We start from the raw sequence: 18736 nt of genomic DNA, 5'->3' as shown, positions 1-18736 counted from the left end.
AGACATTTGACCCATTAGTTCGAGTACTTAGATTTGTCGATGGTGATAAACCTGCAATGAGATATATCTATGAGGCCATGGATAGGGCAAAAGAGGCCATTAAAAGTGAGTTTAATGATAATGAGATGAAGTACAAACCAATTTGGGAGATCATTGATAGAAGATGGGATTGTCAACTTCATTGACCATTACATGCTGCTGAATATTATTTGAATTCATCACTTCTCTATGACCACAAGGATAGAATTATTCAAGATGTTGAAGTCATGAGTGGTCTTCTTAAAGTTGTGCCAAGATTGATACCATCTACTAGTGATCAAAATCAATGCACAGTGGAATTAGAGTTATATTCTGAAGCTAAAGGCATGTTCGGCATTGACTTAGCAATCAACACGAGGAAAGTTAAGATGCCAGGTAAGGACATTCCCTACTACATTAATAGTGCCTGTATATAAGTATGTTATTTTTAATCATGTCAAATGTGTGAACAACATCATGTGGTGGGCTCTTTTATTGGTGGTAGTACTCTAGTTTTTTGCAAAAATTAGCCATGAGAGTCTTTAATCTGATGTTGTTAGCGCCTTCTAGGTGTAAGCGCAATGGAGTGTTTTCGAACATGTAAGTGATCATTTTTTGTTTTCTACATTATTAATTTAAAATTTAAAATAATTTCTAACTCCATATTGGTTAATAATCTATAGATCATACAAAAAGAGGAAACAAGTTGGAACAGAAGCGCCTTAAATGATCTCGTTTATATAAAGTATAATCAAGCACTTAAAGAGCGCTTTGATTTAAAGGATCAACTTGATCCAATCTCCTTAGATCATATAGACGAGAGTAATGAATGGCTGGTCGGAACATTGGATGAAGAAAATAATGAAGCTGAAGTTGACAATGAGCTAGTTCTTGATGACGACGACCACACATGGGAAGATGTAGCTCGTGCTAGTGGCATTAGAGAACCCTTCACGTACACTAGATCAAAAGGAAAGTCAACTGCCTCTGCCTCCACTTCTAGAGTACAAAAGCAAACACCAACTATACAAGTGTTTAGTGATGAAGATGAGGACCACGATGAAGAGGAATTAGACATTGAGGAGGACGATGGCCAAGGGGGAGCAATAGGCGAAACCTTAGATTTAGATGGGGATGATATTGAATTTGACGTTTGATCATGTTTTGAACTTTTACTTTTAGAGTTTTGTTCACTTTTATTTATTAGATTACTATTATTAATCTTTGAGGCTTTGATATTTGTATATAAATTTATGTTCTTCTTCTACATATGTTATATATTTATTTATTTAATCATTGCACCTCGCTTCGCTCAGGCGTCGTCTTTTTTTCGCCTCTCGCCTTGAGGCAATCAAGGGACTTGTCGCCTTGAGGTGCGCCTTGCGCTTTGAAAACACTGTCAGTGACTAGTGGAGGCCCTTCCTCTAGGTTGCTCCTTTTTGTGGCCTTTGTTTTTTTGTATGTCCTTGTTTTCTTTCATTTTTTTCTCAAAATAAAAGTTGTCCTTTTATTAGAAAAGGATATAGTTACATAGAAAGGGATAGCAACAATGCAACATTCTGTATTGGTCTCTCTTCTCTCTCCTTTTGCTACTTGGGCTTTTCCCCTTTCTATTTAAATCTAGGTATAGCAACAATGCAACATTCTCTATTGGTCTCTTTTCTCTCTTCTTTTGCTACTTGGGCTTCCCCCTTTCTATTTAAATCTTCGGGAAGTCAAGATCTCAAGGAGTGCTAGAAAGCACTTAATTACAAATACTCAATTGATACAACTCTCAAAGTTTAGGGTTATAAATTGATTTTTTTCCTAAAAAGTTATTGACCTGCAGTATAACAAAATGTTAGAAAGCACTAAATTACAGAGAGTCAACCTACCTCCACAACTGAAATCTCTTCGACTAGCCAATTTCTTCAATAATTTACTCCATGATGGGCCACCAAAAGAGGCAGTTTTAAAGTGACCTCCTCGTGGTAGACCAAGATAAAGGAAGGTAAGGATTCAACCTTATAGTGAAGCGTGGAAGCTACAAGAGACGGCTTTGTATCTTCTTTATTTAACCCTCAAATGGTAGATTTCTCCCAGTTTATTTTAAAACCTGATAGGCATTCCAAAAACCTGATGGTTGTTTAAAATTTCACTGCTTTTCTTCTAATAAAATTCCACTTTCTTGATCAAAATATCCAGCACTTTAAGTTTCCTTTTTTTATCAGCCGCTGTGCTTTTTTTAGCTGGCTCTCTACAATTATGTGTGTCCTCCATTGTATAAAATTCGTCTGTATAATTCTTTAGAGCTTTTGGATTTCAGACCATGCACCATAAACTTCAAAAAGAAAGAGATGGTCTAGGAGTTGGGTTACATCTACTCGTGATTGACAGGTTTGTGCTAAAGTTAATTTGGAACCTTGCGATGTGTCTTCTGCTAGATAGAATTTTCAATCTCCTTATTTTCGATATATTTCATGAACTTGAAAAGATAAAGATGTATACATTATTATATATATTTTCTATGCCAAAGGACTATAAATTGGTTTTGCTAGCAAGAGTATACTTTAGTCACTTCCATTGTTTTTTATTTATTAGTTATTATTATCATTTTTTGGATAGGAAACAATGAAATTGCTCAAATGAAACAATACGAAAGATGTATCCACCCAAAGGGGTTACAAAAGATTTTTCCATTTTGCAAGGATAGTGTTTAAGCAGTAATTGCTAAAACAATTCATAATGTACACCAGAAAAAGAATAAAAGATTGCCGTATCTAAAATGTTCTGTGGTGTGCATGTATCTTGAAAAGTCCTTCTCACTCTATATTCCCCAGAGGACAGCCTTGATCAAAAAGGTCATAGAGTAGCTTTTGTGGACTTGAAAGGGTGATTGTACTGAACCAAATGGAGCCAATCTTTTGGCAAGAGCCGGCAGGACAATGCTCCATCCAAAGGCAAAGAGTATCGACCCAACCTTTTCTTGTGCAGGAGCCACAAATAAGGATCTGACAGAGTGATCCCCCCAATTTCTGGCAAAGACCACCGATTTGGAGAAGGAGATACCCGAGGACATCTTTTCTGTAGCCTGTCAAAAGTATTGTGGCAAGAGTGGCTGATTTCCCATAATCAAATCTTTGATTTTCTTGGGGCAAGGACTCTTTCCACTTTTTCACGTATATCTCTTTATCGATGTTTTGATACCCAGATACGAGGCTGTTGAGTAATGATTTTATAGAAAAGTTCCGGCTTCATCAAGCTTCCAAGTCCATTTGTCCCGACAGTCTGAACTGAATGGAGGGAATTTTATTGTGAGGGCAGCCCATTCCTCAATTTCTTCTTCCTTGAGATGCTGACTTAAAGTTCAATCCATGAGCAATTCGCCGAGTCCCATGCTTATGCCATAGAAATATTCTTTGCTCCAGATAATGCATACAGATGCGGAAAGGTCAGACGAATGATTGGTCTCCTTTCCAAATATCATTCCAAAATGAGGTGTTCTCCTATTTTCAACTTTGTTTTGAATGTTCTCATAGACAAGAGTGAGAATGGATATTCTTCCATGGGCTCTTAGTTGCTTTATAGAGGGAGGCGGCTTGTAAAGTGTTGAGAGCCACATTTGTCTTTAATCACCTTTCTCCATAGAGCATGCTGTTCAAGCTGAAATCTTCATGTCCACTTAGCCAACAGGGATCTGTTTCGTTGTAAATCAGTGATGCCCAGTCCACCTTCAGAGCAAAATGGAAGGAATTCAGTCAAACGATGTCAAAAATCAGACTGCAAGGAGGGAGGCAATAACTACATAATAGTCCAAAACAACCACTAATTAAATCTGAAAATTACTCTAAAATCATTGATGGAAAACTATAAGAGGATGATGAGCTTTGCAAGCAAATTTAAGACTTTGGCTTCTCCTTCTTCTCCTTGAAAAGAGCAAGAAGACACACACCAGACACCTTCATGAACTTGGATCAAACACCAGGAATATCTCTGGCCGCATATCCCTTACGACCGAATCCGACAATCAACACTTCATCATTTTCTTTAATGTAACTGAAACATCCGTGATTGGGTACGAATGCGGCAATCTTCTTTCCATTTTTGATAAGTTGAACCCTGGCACATTTTCTAATGGCAGAATTTGGCTGCTTAGCCTCAATACCTATCTTTCCCAACACAATGCCTTTAGCATGAGAGGACCTGAAAAATGGCTTCTTCCATTCATTGCCAAGGTGAGACTTCTTATAGGCCTTGTCAGCCCATCTTTGCCTTCTACGGTGGGACTTTAGCTTGCACCCAGCTCCCATATCCCTTGTCTTCTCCATGTTTGCAGAGAGAGCGGCTTTGGGAGGGCTTCGAAAATTTAGGACGAGGAGCTGCCTAGTCTTCGCCCAGTCCACCTTCATTAATAGAATTTTTGACTTTTTCCCATATTTACATGGGAAAGTTCCTTTTGTCTGTTGCTTGACTGGAGGAAGTATTGAAAAATTTTCTCCATGGTTTCCACCACTATTGAAGATGCCAACAAGACCCAAATGGTATTGGCGAGAGTGAGACTTAGGCGATGCTGGTGATTGTGAAACTTAGATGAAGGCTACAATTGGCGAGCAAAGGGGAACAGTTGATGGCGAAGTTGATCCCCAAAGGTGAGACCGACAAATTGGATCTGATGAGTGCTGACGTTGGGACTCGTGAACACAATTGGAGAAACCCATAAACACCGAAAATGAAGAGAGGGGCGATGGGACCTACGAACACGATGAAAGAGAGCAACGATGGGACTTTGCAAACAAGATGATGAGGACATGCTTACAATGTCTAAAAATCGTTGGAGGCGTATGCCTTGAGGCGTGCCTTGAGGCATGCCTTGAGGCTAGGCGGCTTCTTCATGCCTCAAGGCATGCGAATCTGTTAAGAATAATGAGGCTTACGCCTCTGTCCATAAAGGCATACGCCTTTTTTAATAAGCACTGAGGGTTATGCGGACGACAACAACTTAATTGAATTTTCAAATACCAAATGCTTATTTAAAACCACACTAAACAACATTGAAAACCACACTAGACAACACTAAAAGACAAAGGTTAGTGGGCTAAACAGAATTAGTGGAGTTGGAACTTTTTCTTCAATTTTCACTTTCAGCCGGAAAATTCTACCAGTGGATTTGGCATCAAAGCATCCAAGTTTAGATTATTTTCCCTCCCTTTTTATCTTCATAGTTACTGTCCAATTTTAGAGAATTTTTTCCCCAACTTTTGAATTTTTTTATACTTACTTTTTCTAGACCACAAAGTTTTTATTTTACACATTTTTATGTATTCTTTATTTTCCCAAATAAAGATTTTTATTTAGAAGATCTTATAGTGATAATGATAATGATAATAATAAGATATTTTTCTCTCATGATTAATTTTCAGTATGTCAGGTAGTTTAAACAATATTATAATGTTAAGAACATATAAGATTCTATGTTTTATGATTTAATTATGATTCTTAATTTAAAATGAGGCTTACGCCTCACCTCTTCAAGAGAAAACACCTCGAGCCACCTTAAGCTTTTTAAAACATTCATGGCTGAAGCCCAAGAACGTCGATGATTTTGGTGGAGAGTGATTTCACCGGTGAGAATGGTGTCACTGGAGGTGGCGATGATGGTTGGCGGCTAGAGTTATGACGACTCTGATACCATGTTATTTTTGGAGAGAGATATTTCCTTATTCTAGAAAATGGCCCAATAATGGATAACTATAATGCAATAGAAATTCCAATAGAAAGGTTGACAAATGCTTTAAAGTCTTGGTTTGCCATTAACAGAAGTGAAAAGTGGGACGGAGTCTTTGAAATCCTTGGATAATATCTCTTGAGCTTGGTTCAAATTGAAATTTGGCTCCCTTTAATCTTGGTCGAGATTTTAAATGTTGAAGGTCGGAAAGGATTCAATGCATTTTCAAGACAGGTCACTTCATTGGTTAGGCCGTTTTGAGTTTGCTAGAGTCAAATCCTCCCCTTGGTGCTCTCTTCCCAATTTTTTATAGTCTATTCAATTCAAGTCATTAATTTAAAATGTAGTGCTTTATATTTTCTCTTTCTATCAGTCAGCCTATATTCTCTTGTTAAGTGTTTGCATTGTACTTGATTTCACTTCTGTTGGATACTTTTGTTTTGTCTCCATTATTGTATTTTGAGCATTAGTCTCAATTCATTACTTCAATGAAGAGGCTTGTTTCCGTTTCAAAAAAAAAAATAAAAAAAAAATCAGGGAATTACAAAAGTAAAGGATATCTAAAAATAATTAAGAGATAGAAAGACTAATGTTTTAGTCTAAATGCAACAATATTATGCACAAATCTACATACTAAGGTGCACATATATGAGAATTACAAATTTTTTTCTTCTGTTCAACGTTTTGTAAAATTGTTTGCTTAATTTTTATTAAATAGTCAATCGTAAATATTAACGTTGAATTTGGGAATCATTCCTTTCTTTTCTTTTTTTTCCTTATTAGTATTGGAGCTTATCATTGGGTTGATCGTGTCTCTTCATCCTTGCCTTTGTGGGGTCACAACAGGTAATGCCTTTAAATTTTAAATTGTTTAATTCTATATATACTTATTCACATTATCAAATCAGAATTCCCAATAAAATTTGAGAAAAGGAGACTGTTAGTTGCCACCTATTTTCCTTCCTGGTTAGACTTTTTTGGGTGTTCCAATTTGTCTTCCATTAACTTCTTATTGTGAGTTACTGCTAAAGTAGGTTTGTGAGAGTTTCCAGCTACTTTCTGTCGTGATTTTTTTTTTTCCTGAGCATGGATTTCAGCTCCTGACTTATTTCTTAGTTCCTCATTCTCCTTGATTGGTTTTTCTCTTTACAAGTGTGCCTCAACTAGCTTTCATTCTTACAACAAAATGCGGAGGATATTACTTCATTTTAATCTCACTGTCGATTTGAAGAACAAGACTCAGGAAAGTTGATTAGACATACTCGGATGTTTGGAAGTGAACTAGAATTGGAGTGTGTAAAAATCAACTAAAAATAGGAAAAAGGTTGGTATGCTCTCTCCTCTCTCATCCTTCCTCTGTCCTTTTCTCTGATCAGTAATCCCGAGCTCTTTCCGCACCTTCTTCCCTCTTTTCCAGCCACTTTCATCATACTTTCTATTCTTGCTTTTGTTTTGATTCATTATAGAGGTCAAAGGTTGCAATTCTTTTATGTTTGGCATGAGGACTCTGGATTTTCAGTGGAAGATTTCTAAAAAAGAAAACAGAAAGTAACCTTCAGCATGCAGTCGATATTATGGTTAGAAAGGAGATGCGTGATCTTTCTAAAGAGAAACCACAGGCATTCTTCTTTAAAAAGACTTTCCTGAAACAGGGAGTTGCACGATTAGCAAAATTTAGATCCAAGGCAGGTTGGTCTGCGGAAATAGCATTTTGGCCTTCTTCAGGAGGTAGATGGAATATTCATATTCCTGCAGGTGTGAATAATCAAGGATGACACTCTTTTGCTGAATTGATTAGTTCCAGTTTGAAGGATAGCTGCCCCCTCCTTCAATAGAGTCCTTTGCTTGAAGTTGATAATTCTACTATGGTTGATCTATATCTTCTAGAAGGCCCTATGCAACTAAATTGTGGAGAGGCAGCAAAGGTAAAAGAAAGATCAAGCCCCCCTCCCTTTCCAGTTTGGATTAGAAAAAAGAAAGAAAGAAAAGAAATGTTGGATTTAAATCTGAATTCTTTGATTGTGGTAACGAGATTAATGGAGTTCTATACATGGCCTGAAGTTAAAACCACCTTAGAAGATTTTTTCCCAAGGAAATGTTACAATTAATCCCTTCTGTGATGACAAAGCACTGATCAAGTTTCATATAGAGATTGATGAGGAGTTCTTGGAAGGTAAATGGTATGAATACGGTCGGATGCATCTGCAGCTTGGGCATTGGTCAAAACAAAGTTCATTCCATCCCAAAAGCTATCTCATGTTATGGTGGTTGGATTTCAGTTAAGAATCTTCCTTTACCATTTTGGAAGAATTCTGTTTTTGAAGCTATTGGGCAACATTTAGGTGGTTTAGTGGAGATCTCATCAAAAACACTAAATTGTTTGGAGTGTTCATCAGCCTACATTAAGATTGAAGAGAATATTTGTGGTTATATCCCAACCTCTTTGGATATTGAAGACTTATGCTTGGAAACGTGGCTATTGCTTTTCAATTTTATTCGGATGTCCCCAAAGGGACAAAGTGGCTATTATTTTTGAAAGTTCGGATCTTTGATCTCCCAAAACAATCAGCGGCTTGCAAAAGATGTTTTGGGGCAGAAGACTTTTCGAATTCCTTGGATAAAATCTGCATTAAAGAAGCAATGATGAATGAAGGATTCTTGGTCGACACACTAAAGGAGGGAATTAAAGTATCGGAAGGTATTCCAGAGGTCATTACTTCAGGGAAAGAAGGAATTTACTCGGATAACATGAGGAAGGTTGAAAAGACAAATTTGCCTGTTGATTACCATTCACAGCCATTTATTAATTCGGAGAGAAAATTTCAGCCCAGACAACGAGGAGAGAAATGATTCTTCTTATTGAAAATTCAATTCCAGGCCAAGAAGACAATTCGACTCTCTTAATTCCTAAAGACAACCCCAACTGCAATCTTGAAGGAGACAACTCAAAGGTTATGCCTGAAACAAAAAATCAAGATATTGCTTCAGAAGTTTAAAGGTCCCCCTCTAAAATCTGCTATGTTCTGCCTTCAGTTCAGGATCCGGATTTTCAAAACGAAATTGTAGAAGAGCTTGAGTTTGAGCAAGATTTCCATTACATTAATGAAGAGGCTTTGAGCCCCAAAAATCTGGTATGTTCATCACCTCGGACCTGTTTTCAAAAGTTCACACATACAATGGATTTCTTGGTGCACCACTCTCATAATCTAGATGATCTAGAAGATAAATGTGTTCGAGTACTCATTCCACAAGGTTCAAGACCTTCAAGAAAACGTCATTCCTCTCCAATAATCATTCAACACAATTTCAGGGTTCTAGGGTCAAAAGTTTCTTTCGTTCAAGGCTCCTTTCCTCAGGAGTATAAGAAGCCTTCTTCTCAAAGTCAGAAGACGAATCATATATTAGTATGAGTAGTGAAGATTCCGATCATGATGAGCCTGAAAATGTTGAAGATTCTTCTACTGATCAAATGGGGGAAGCATACAGAGCACTTTCCTTTCAGTGGTAACAAACTTTTGTAAGTGCTCCATAACTTTCTCCATCTCAAATTCCTTCCAAATTTTCCTCTTTAGTGACCGAGTGTGGTTTTCAATTGCAGGAAATAGCACCTCCTAAGGAGGTGTCATAAGCATGAAGATCGTTACTTTGAACACGAGGGGACTTAATGACAAATCCAAATAGTCAGTTTTTAAGCATTTCTTACAAAATCAGCATCTTGATTTAGTTCTGATTCAAGAAACCAAGCGACCTATTGTTGATGTTCAATTTGTTAAATCCATATGGAGCTCTAATGACATCGGCTGGACATTTGTGGAAGCAATCGACAAATCTGGAGGTATACTTACCATGTGGGATGGAAGCAAAGTTACGCCTCTGGTTCTTGAAAGGCGGTTATACACATTTTTCTGTTAAGATCGTGACTCAATGCAAAATCACGTGCTGGGTGGCAAATGTGTATATGTTGCATCTGAATATAGGGAAAGAAGGCATCTTTGACTGGAACTTGTTTCAATTTCTAATTATTACGAGGAAGCTTGGTGCATTGGAGGAGACTTCAACATAACAAGATGGAGTCATGAAAGATTCCCTATTGGAAGAACTACAAGAGGAATGATAAAGTTCAATAATTTTATCCAATCTATAGGGTTATTAGAAACACCATTATCCAATGGAAACTTCACATGGTCAAGGGAGGGCACTTCGAAATCACACTCTCTTCTAGACAGATTCTTCATCAATAAAGATTGGGATGATTTGTTTGATAACTCAAGAGTCAATAGAAAAGCAAGGCTATTCTCGGACCACTTTCCCTTGCTCTTAGAGGCTGGAGCAGTCTCTTGGGATCCTTCCCCTTTTCGATTTTTCAATAGTTGGATGAGGATTAATGAGTGCTCGAAGGTCATCCAAAAGGTTTTGGCTCATGATCGATCAGACGGTTGGGCAGGCTTTACAATAAGTCTCAAGTTGCGCAAGGTGAAAGATAAAATTTAATCTTGGTTTGTGGACTATGAACTATAAAGGAAAAGAAAAGAGAGACTTATTATCTTAATTGACTTTTTTTTATTCAAAAGCCGAGAGAGACGACCTTTCAAATGTTGAATTGGATATTAGACTTGCCATCAAGGGAGATCTTATGAATTGGTACCTTCTGGAGGAGTGGAACTTAATTCAAAAAAGAAAATTGAATTGGTTAAAATTGGGTGACGAAAATACTAGCTTTTTCCATAGATTTCTTTGAGCAAAGAAGAGGAAGAATATGATTACTGGATTAGTTTCAAGCAATGGGTCAATATTGCAATCTTATTGGGAGATTGAATCCGAAATCTTGAGCTATTTTGCTTCCTTGTATTTGAAAATTCTAGGTTCTCGGGCCATCCCTTCTGATATTTCTTGGAATCGTATGTCGGCTGTCAAAATTCAGCATTAATTTCCCCCTTTTGAAGTGAGGAGATCCTTCAAGCAATTAAATCTCTTGGCAAAAACAAAGCTCCCGGTCAGATGGATTTATAGTTGAGTTTTTCATTGAAGTTTGGCAGAATTTAAAGGCCGTCTTTCAGAAAATGTTTCAGGAATTTCACTCTAGTGGAAAGCTGAATGCTCACATCAAGAAGAACTTTATTTGCCTAATTCCCAAAAAGATTGACTCGTCACAAGTCAAAGGCTTTAGACCTATAAGTCTAACTACCTCCACTTACAAGATTATTTCTAAAGTACTCGCTGAGAGGATTAAAAAGATAATCCCAAGCATTATCTCTAATACATAAAGTGCATTTGGAGGAAGACAAATTCTAGACCCCGTTCTAATTGCCAATGAAGCAGTTGAAGACTATTGAGCAAGTATGAAGAAGGGGTGGATTCTAAAGCTAGACCTTGAGAAGGCTTTTGACCGGGTTGATTGGAGTTTTTTAGAATGGATTCTTAATCTTTTGGGGTTTCATCCAAAATGGATAGAATGGATTAATGGGTATGTTCAAAACCCAAAATTCTCTGTGTACATCAATGGAAGACCTAGAGGACGCATTCAAGCTTCAAGGGGAATTAGACAAGTTGATCCACTATCACCATTTCTTTTCCTCATCATTAGTGAAGTGCTCAGGGTATTGGTAAATAGAGCTCATGACAGTGGACTGTATGAAGGGTTTTTGGTTGGCAAAGACGACGTGCACTTATCAATTTTGCAATTCGCAGATGATACTCTTCTCGTTTGCAAGCACGATGAAGCCATGTTAGACATTCTTATTCAAACAATAAGTTTATTTGAATGGTGCTCCAGACAGCAAGTTAATTGGGAGAAGTCAGCATTATTTGGAGTCAATATTGATAAGAATTCTTTGATCTCTACTTCCACTAGGCTAAGTTGCAAAGTGGGCAAGTTTCCTTTCACTTCTCTCGGCCTACCTCTTGGTGGATACCCGAAACAACACTCTTTCTGGCAGCCTATTATTGATAAAGTTCACCTTAACCAAGATATAATTCAACTTAAACTTGATAGATGGAAAAGGTATAACTTGTCTAGAGGGGGTCGTTTAACCTTATGTAATGCAGTTTTGGCCAATCTTCCCACTTCCCACTTACTATATGTCTATATTTCAAATGCCTTCCTTGGTGATCTCAGAGTTGGAGAGAATTTTATGTAAGTTTTTTTGGGAAGGTCAAAAAGGCAGCAAGCTGAACCATCTGGGAAAGTGGGAGTTAGCTTCTAAATCTCTAATTGATGGTGGCCTAGGGATTGGTAATCTGAAAAATAGAAATACAACCTTGTTGTTCAAATGGAATTGGAAGTTTCTTAAGGAACAAGACTCTCTATGGTGCAAATTTGTTAAAAGTTGGAGTTGATCCACATCTTTGGCACACATCAGGCAAGCTTGTTTTAAGCCTGAGAAGTCCTTGGATCAGCATCTCAATAACATGGAGTAAATTTAGATCCCTTGAAAAGTTTAGGCTTGGTAATGGAAGGAATATTTTCTTTTGGACAGATTCATGGTGTACTAAAGTTCTTCTCAAGGACTGTTTTCCTAAGCTTTTCTGAACTGCTTCATCTCCAAAGGGTAGTGTTAATGATCATTGGGATGGGACCCAAATATTGGTTCTTGGAACCTCTTACTTCGTAGGAAACTTAAGGAAGAGGAGATCGTTGAAGTTCAATAGCTGCTAAGTAGAGTTGAGGGTAGCAGAATTTCATCTTTATAGGACTCGAGATTGTGGTCTTTGGATGCATCAGGAAGGTACTCGGTGAAATCCTTGTCAAAATATTTGATTGCTTGTTCTCCGATTGATAAGGTGTGTTACAAAGCTCTTTGGAAATCAAAGAGTCCCAAAAGATTCAATATTTTGGCATGGATTCTTCTATATGGTTCCCTTAATTGTTCATCCACTTTGCAACACAAGCTACAGAACAAATTTCTATCACCCTTGATCCGTCCTCTTTGCTTAGACAATGGAGAAGACATGCAACATTTATTATTTGATTGTTCCTTCTCAAGAAATTGCTGGTGAAAATTATTTGCTTGCTTCGGTGTGCAATGGGTTTTTGGGAACACAACTAAAGACAATGTTCTCCATTTGTTGGTTGGTCCTTCTCTTACCTCTAGAGCTCAGAAACTATGGTCAAATGCAATTAAAGCTTTGGTTTCTGAGATTTGGTTTGAACGTAACTAGAGAATTTTCCATGATAGTTCTAAAGATTGGCTTGACAGATGGGGTCCGCCCGCCTCTTAGCTTCTTCTTGGAGTTCGCAATCTAAGCTTTTGGAAGATTATTCCATTCAGGATATTTGTCTTAATTGGAATGCTTTTATCTTTTTTTATGTAATCAAGCAATTTAGTACTTTTGTATCCTCTTAATCCTTGTATCTTGTCATCGTATTGGAAATAGTGAGGGTGCTATGGGGGTGTCAACATAGTTGAGATGTCTGGGTGCGCCCCTGATCCTCAGATTTTGATTGTCTTGGTTTGCTATTTTGTCTCATTGTAATTTGAGCCTATTGGTCTTTTCATTATATCAATAAAAAAAAATCTATTCTAATTTGAAAAAAAAAAAAATACTCGGATGTTTGATGATTTTTACCACTATGATTTTTTGATAAGAATAGCTTTCATTGAGAAAAAAATGAACGAATATACGAGAACACAAAAGCCAAGCCCACGAAAAGGGGGAATCCCTCTACAAGAAGGGACTCTAGTCATACAAAATCATGACTATAGAATAATTACAAAAAACCTTCGAAATCGAAGCCCAATGTGAAACATAAAAACGAACAAGAGACTGAATTTTTCTAGCATCCCTCTCAACCCCCTGAACACCCTACTATTCCTTTCACCCCGCAACTCTAATAGCACAAATGCTTGCAAGCTAGAGAAAACGATCTTTCTCTCCAAACGGTGGATTAAGGATGAACTCCTCGAACATATCCCTAACATCTTTGTAACGAGCACACATCATACTAAACGTTTGGAAAAAAGAGTCCCAGACAAAGCTCGCAAACTCACATTGCCAAAGAATATGATCTAAGTCTTCCTTTACCTTCCAACAAAGAATACAACAAGAAGGCCCAACCAGTGATGACATCTTCCTAACAAGTCTATCCAACATACTAATACGACTGTGAAGAACGTGCCAAGTGAAAAAATCTCATATTTCTAGGAATCTTAATCCTCCACAGCGACGAAAAGACTGACCCACCCAAAAGAAAAGGATCAACCAAACATTGGAAGAAAGACTTACATGAGAACCCTTCCAAAGGATTAGGGCTCCAAACTCTCAAATCTCTCCTCCCAAGACGAAAAGGGTGACTCTCAAGAAGAGAAAGGAGAACAACTACATTCTGTCGTTTACCTATCGGAAAGTGCACCACGAAACCCGAAGGAAAACGAACAAAAGCTCCCTATCCACACAAGAAAATTAGCCACAAAATGATTTTTAAAAGAAGTCAAATGATTTTGCACAAAAAAAAAAAATTAAATAAATAAAGAAAGACAAATGATACAACTGCAGAAATAACTCACAAAGATGTCTCTCCCCCAACCTATTGATCTTCCCCAAAATATGTCTTTCTCCCATCCCCCACCGCACACTGGATCCAAAGAACAAAAAGCAGGGGGCTCTTTCGAGATATCTTTCTAAAGATTCCGATAGGTGTCTTTAATCCCTTTAGCCAATCACTCGAAAGGATTGGGGCCATGTTTACTAACAATAATCCTACGAGAGAATTGGGCTCAGAGGAAAAGCGCCACAACCATTTGGCTAAAATGGCTTTATTACGAATCCTAAGGTTCCCAATTGCTAAACGCCCCCAATGAAACCGGTTTTTCGATAACCTCCCATCTTATTAGGTGCAAGCCTTTTCCTTTTCCTTCATCAATCCCCTTCCAAAGGAAATCACGCAGCAGTCTCTCCGAAAGCTTACACACTTCATCCGGAGCTCTAAAGAGAGAAGAAATAAATCAAAATACTACAACCCACTTTAGAAAAGAAACCCTTTTTCCAAGAGGCTAACCTACTATGAACTTTGTCCATCACGGGATCCCACAGAGAAACATACTTCAGATTATTCCTGAGAGAAAGGCCTAGGTAAGAAGAAGGAAGGCTCCCAACCTTATCCGCCTCACTATTGATACCTGTTGAAAATAGAGGGTTTTAGCCCTAAGGGCATTTTAGTAATTTAGCTTTGCCCTGGTTTGTACTAGGTTTCCCGCCAGTCTATTTATATCAGTGTATTCTCTTGTATGAATTATTAGAAAATAATAAAAAGTTCTCTGTATTGTGGTTTTTTCTCCCTGTTCTAGGATTTTCCATGTAAACGTTGTGTGCTCTTTTCTTCTTTTACTTTCATCAATACCCAAGACACAACAGTACTTTGATTAGTCCCTTTCACAAGGTTTACTAAAATCATCTCTCTTTCTATTAAAGAACAGATTAGACATCCTAATCTAGGGCATCCCAGTCTTTCTTTCTTAAATACTTATTTTTAAATCAAATTTTCTAGTTAAGGGCGTAATCTCCCTTTCCTTGTCAGAGAATGACTTATCTCCCTGGCCTATAAATTTTGTAGGGCCCTTTTCTTTTCAATGACGTGATGGTTTCTCACTATTAAGGGAAAAAAAAAAAGGAAAACTCTTCCCCCTAATGCTTCATGTAGATATCATCAATAATAAAAGAAAATTAAACCACACCACATCCAAGCCAATGATAATTTTTTTCTCTTGTGCATACATTCGTGACAATCATCCAAACAGAAAACGTGTTTCAACTATGTACAACTGTATTCCTTGTGTTATGACAATTGTAGATATTTACTCTCTGTAGGAAAGGCTTTTCTCTTGCAAATGTGCTAGAAGCTGCTGTAGAAGAGGTTAGAAAGCTTTTGCTGGTTCATCCGAGTATTGTTATTGCTTCAAAAGCAACCATTTTTGGGAATAGATCTTCTGACATAGTTAGACGGTAAGTTTAAGGTCGAAAGGGACTTGTTTTCTCCTCTGTGAAACAAAAAATTGAGTAACATAGTCTTAACCCTTAAGGAATTATGTTTCTTGTACTTTACTGCCTGGTTCAACTGCTATACTTTACAATTGGTGATGTGTGCCTAGTCTTAACCGTTTCATATTTGAGATATGAATGCTCGCCCTGATCCATATACTTGCATACACATGGTCAAGTACTCTGACAACTTGTTACAATTCTCTAAAACTATTATGCTTAAAATTGCTTGAAGACTTGCTTTGCAAATTTGGAGATCTAAGATATGAATCTACGTACCACCAATTCTTTTGTAATTCTTGTCCATTTTTTGGTTGCTTCATTTTGATTCTCCTTTATTGGATAGGAAACCACTACCTTCACCGTTTCTTCCATCAAGAATAAAGAGAATGATGTTATGGTAGGCGTGACCTTGATTTTCAAATTGATCAACTTTCGAGGCATTGATATAAAATGAGAACTGTAAGTTTCAGTTTAAATGTTCTAGCTGCTAAGAGCTTTAGAGAGGCGAAATAGCATAACCAACCATTTGAACAAGCCGAACCAAAATGAACAAATTGTGAAGCAGAGGATTTTAGGACTTTTTAATCCTAACAAAACAAAAATCTAAAAAATATCTTCCATTGCAATAGACCACAGAATCTTTAATAGCCAAGGAAAGACCAACGAGTAACTGGAAAATATATTCCAAGTCTCTATATTGAAGATAATCCACTCAACAAGAGAAAATCCGAGATCTCTCAAGACCAACGTCTAATATAGAAGAACTATTTGGCTACCACTTCCAAACTTGAAACTGCTAAAGAATTCACTTGTTGCCCCAATTTTGAGATATTAAGTCAAGGGCAGTATTGACTTCGGTGAAGTTGCTGATGAAGATGATTAGAAACTCCTTTGATGAACTCCTCTGCGATATTAAGCCAAGGGTGCGTGAGGTGTTGAAAATTGCCCTCTGTTGCCTCGATTTGTCTTTGATTTCAATTTTCAGCCCTTCTGTGTGATCAGATTTGACAAAACTCGGTTGTGAGAATATTTGGACAAGTTGGTTTTTCTCATTGTTTCAATTTTGTTTTTTTAAGGTTTAGTTATATTTTCTGATTTTTTTTTGCAGTTCAGTTCTAATTTGGTCTATTGCTACTTGTCATTTGTGTAGCTTGTTGTTTCGTGCTACTTACAACTTGTTTCTGTGGTTATCTTGGTCATAATCGGCTTGGATTCGAATTTATTTTGTGAAATGATTAGAGTTATTTCATTGGAGTTCATATTGGATTTTCAGAAATTGGGTAGCCGTATGATTTTGTAATTTTGATTAGATTTTGTTTTTTCACATCCGTTATTAACTTATGGCCGGACAAGAACGTGTGGTGATGGCTAATATGGTTATTCAAGAAGCCATTCTTAGTTCGTAGTTGAGTTTGCTAAATTTCAACAATACCAGAAATCATCAAAAACATCTTCATCATTTGCACGTATCCCTACTACAACCATTGCAATCAGGTAACATGAATCATTGTCTTCTTTCGTCCTCTACCCAGTGAGTCATAAACTATGATGCTAGCTCCTATGATGAGTAATCCCAACTTATTTACCACCATTTTGTCATCTACATTCCTTCTAAGTGTTACCTTAGCAGATGGATCAAAATATTATGTTCTTAGATCGGGTAGAGTAAATCTCACTCTATCTCTTTCTTTGTCATATGTCCTACATTTGCCTCAATTTCTACATTTTTCACATTAGAGTGATGTCACCATCAACAATACGGATTTTTTCATTGCAATACAAAGGAGAGTATGATTCAAATAACTGAGAAGAACTGGTCCTGTGATCAGAGACTCTAGAATTTATAATCCACGAAGATGAATGAGACAAGAGAGAGCTTGAAGACAATTACTTGATTGTGTCAAGGAAACACTAACACTACCAGATGATGAATTAGTCTTTAGCAGTTTTAGAATTTGATCAAGTTGCTTTTCATTGAATGGGCTAGAGTCAACCAAATTGGCATTAGAAGTATGCTGGTTGGAATTCCTCTTACCTTGCTTAGAACTTTTCCAATTCACAGGTTTTCCATGAAATTTTCAAAACGTTTCACATAGGTTTGTTGCAGTAGTTACACTAGACATGAGACTTTTCATGTGTCTTGTTTGATTAATCGGAAGCTTTTATTGTAGTATTGTCAATCATGATCGCAGAGCTTTTAATTGAATAAGTAGTCTCTTTGCCAATCTTAACATTATTGCGACTTTCTTCCTTGGAAACTTAAAAAAAAACATCATTAATAGTTGGAAGAGTGGTTTTCGAATTATCTGCCTTGAACCTCATCAAACTTAACATTCAGGTGAACAAAATATTTGTAAACACGTCCATATTCCACAATTTTCCTATAGTGCTTTTGATCTCTTTTGACTTCCATTCATATGTATCAAAGAGGCCAAGTTCTTGCCAAATCCTTTTTAAGGAGTTTAAGTATTGTGTAATTGAGTTACCTCCATGTCGTATGCCACTTAATTTATGTTTAACTCAAACACTTATGATTGGTTTTCCAAATCGAAATGCATCTGAGTCACACTATCCCATAATTCTTTGGTAGTAGAGTAATACATATAGTTACAACTAATGTCTTCTACCATGGAATTTATGAGCCAAGTCATAATCATGGAATTTTCAGCATCCCACCCAACAAATGAAGGGTCATTGTGTCTGGTGTGGTTTTTCTCCAGTAATGTAATCAATATTTCCTTGTCAATGAACATATACTTGTACGCTTTGGGACCAATGGAGAAAATCATCCCTATTAAGTCAAATGGTGGTTATTTGGATAGTAGGACTGTTGGATTGGATTTGGTTATCTAAGACTTTAGCAATAGATAACTTATTTCAACACTATTGCTGAAGATACAGAGAATCAGATCCAAAAACAATAAACAATGGATAAAGAACAGATAGTTGCAGCCAAACACAAGAATCAAAAGCCCTCCTTCAAGGTCGGCTATGTTCTGACAGAAACGTAAGAAAAAAAGGCAAAAATTTGGCAGC

General features: G+C 37.1%; 2 protein-coding genes and 1 long non-coding RNA gene across 7 annotated transcripts in view; 2 read left to right on the top strand and 1 right to left on the bottom strand.

Moving 5' to 3' along the window:
* The window catches only part of LOC120081212 (DNA repair protein XRCC2 homolog), a 37823-nt gene that overhangs the window by 9720 nt on the left and 9367 nt on the right, over nucleotides 1-18736 (top strand). For 2 of the 5 annotated variants that reach the window (XR_005482725.1, XM_039035912.1), the window contains exons 4-7: nucleotides 2324-2394; nucleotides 6506-6568; nucleotides 15527-15661; nucleotides 16044-16097. Coding sequence is in view for 4 of the 5 variants with exons in the window: in XM_039035912.1 (XP_038891840.1) it covers nucleotides 2324-2394; nucleotides 6506-6568; nucleotides 15527-15661; nucleotides 16044-16097 (323 nt within the window). In the remaining variant the exon portion in view is untranslated. The remainder of the gene's footprint in view (nucleotides 1-2323; nucleotides 2395-6505; nucleotides 6569-15526; nucleotides 15662-16043; nucleotides 16098-18736) is intronic. The other 3 variants (XM_039035914.1, XM_039035913.1, XM_039035915.1) reach the window with 3 other exon arrangements.
* Nucleotides 2802-4781, bottom strand: LOC120081213 (40S ribosomal protein S23-like). The gene has a single exon (XM_039035916.1). The coding sequence runs from the start codon at nucleotides 4404-4406 to the stop codon at nucleotides 3972-3974; it is 435 nt and encodes a 144-aa protein (XP_038891844.1). The 5' UTR covers nucleotides 4407-4781; the 3' UTR covers nucleotides 2802-3971.
* On the top strand, nucleotides 7193-15483 carry LOC120081214. The gene is made up of 3 exons (XR_005482726.1): nucleotides 7193-8673; nucleotides 8756-9239; nucleotides 9321-15483. It is a non-coding gene; the product is annotated as an uncharacterized LOC120081214 (long non-coding RNA).

Source organism: Benincasa hispida, chromosome 7 (assembly GCF_009727055.1).
Source record: "Benincasa hispida cultivar B227 chromosome 7, ASM972705v1, whole genome shotgun sequence".
In the NCBI taxonomy this organism is placed as follows: Eukaryota; Viridiplantae; Streptophyta; class Magnoliopsida; order Cucurbitales; family Cucurbitaceae; genus Benincasa; species Benincasa hispida.
The sequence above is the reverse complement of the archived record's forward strand: the minus strand, read 5'-3'. Positions and strand labels throughout refer to the sequence as shown.

Bases quoted from the DNA above. Each gene is read 5' to 3' on its own strand.
- LOC120081213 (XM_039035916.1), bottom strand. From the start codon at position 4,406: ATGAAGGTGGACTGGGCGAAGACTAGGCAGCTCCTCGTCCTAAATTTT.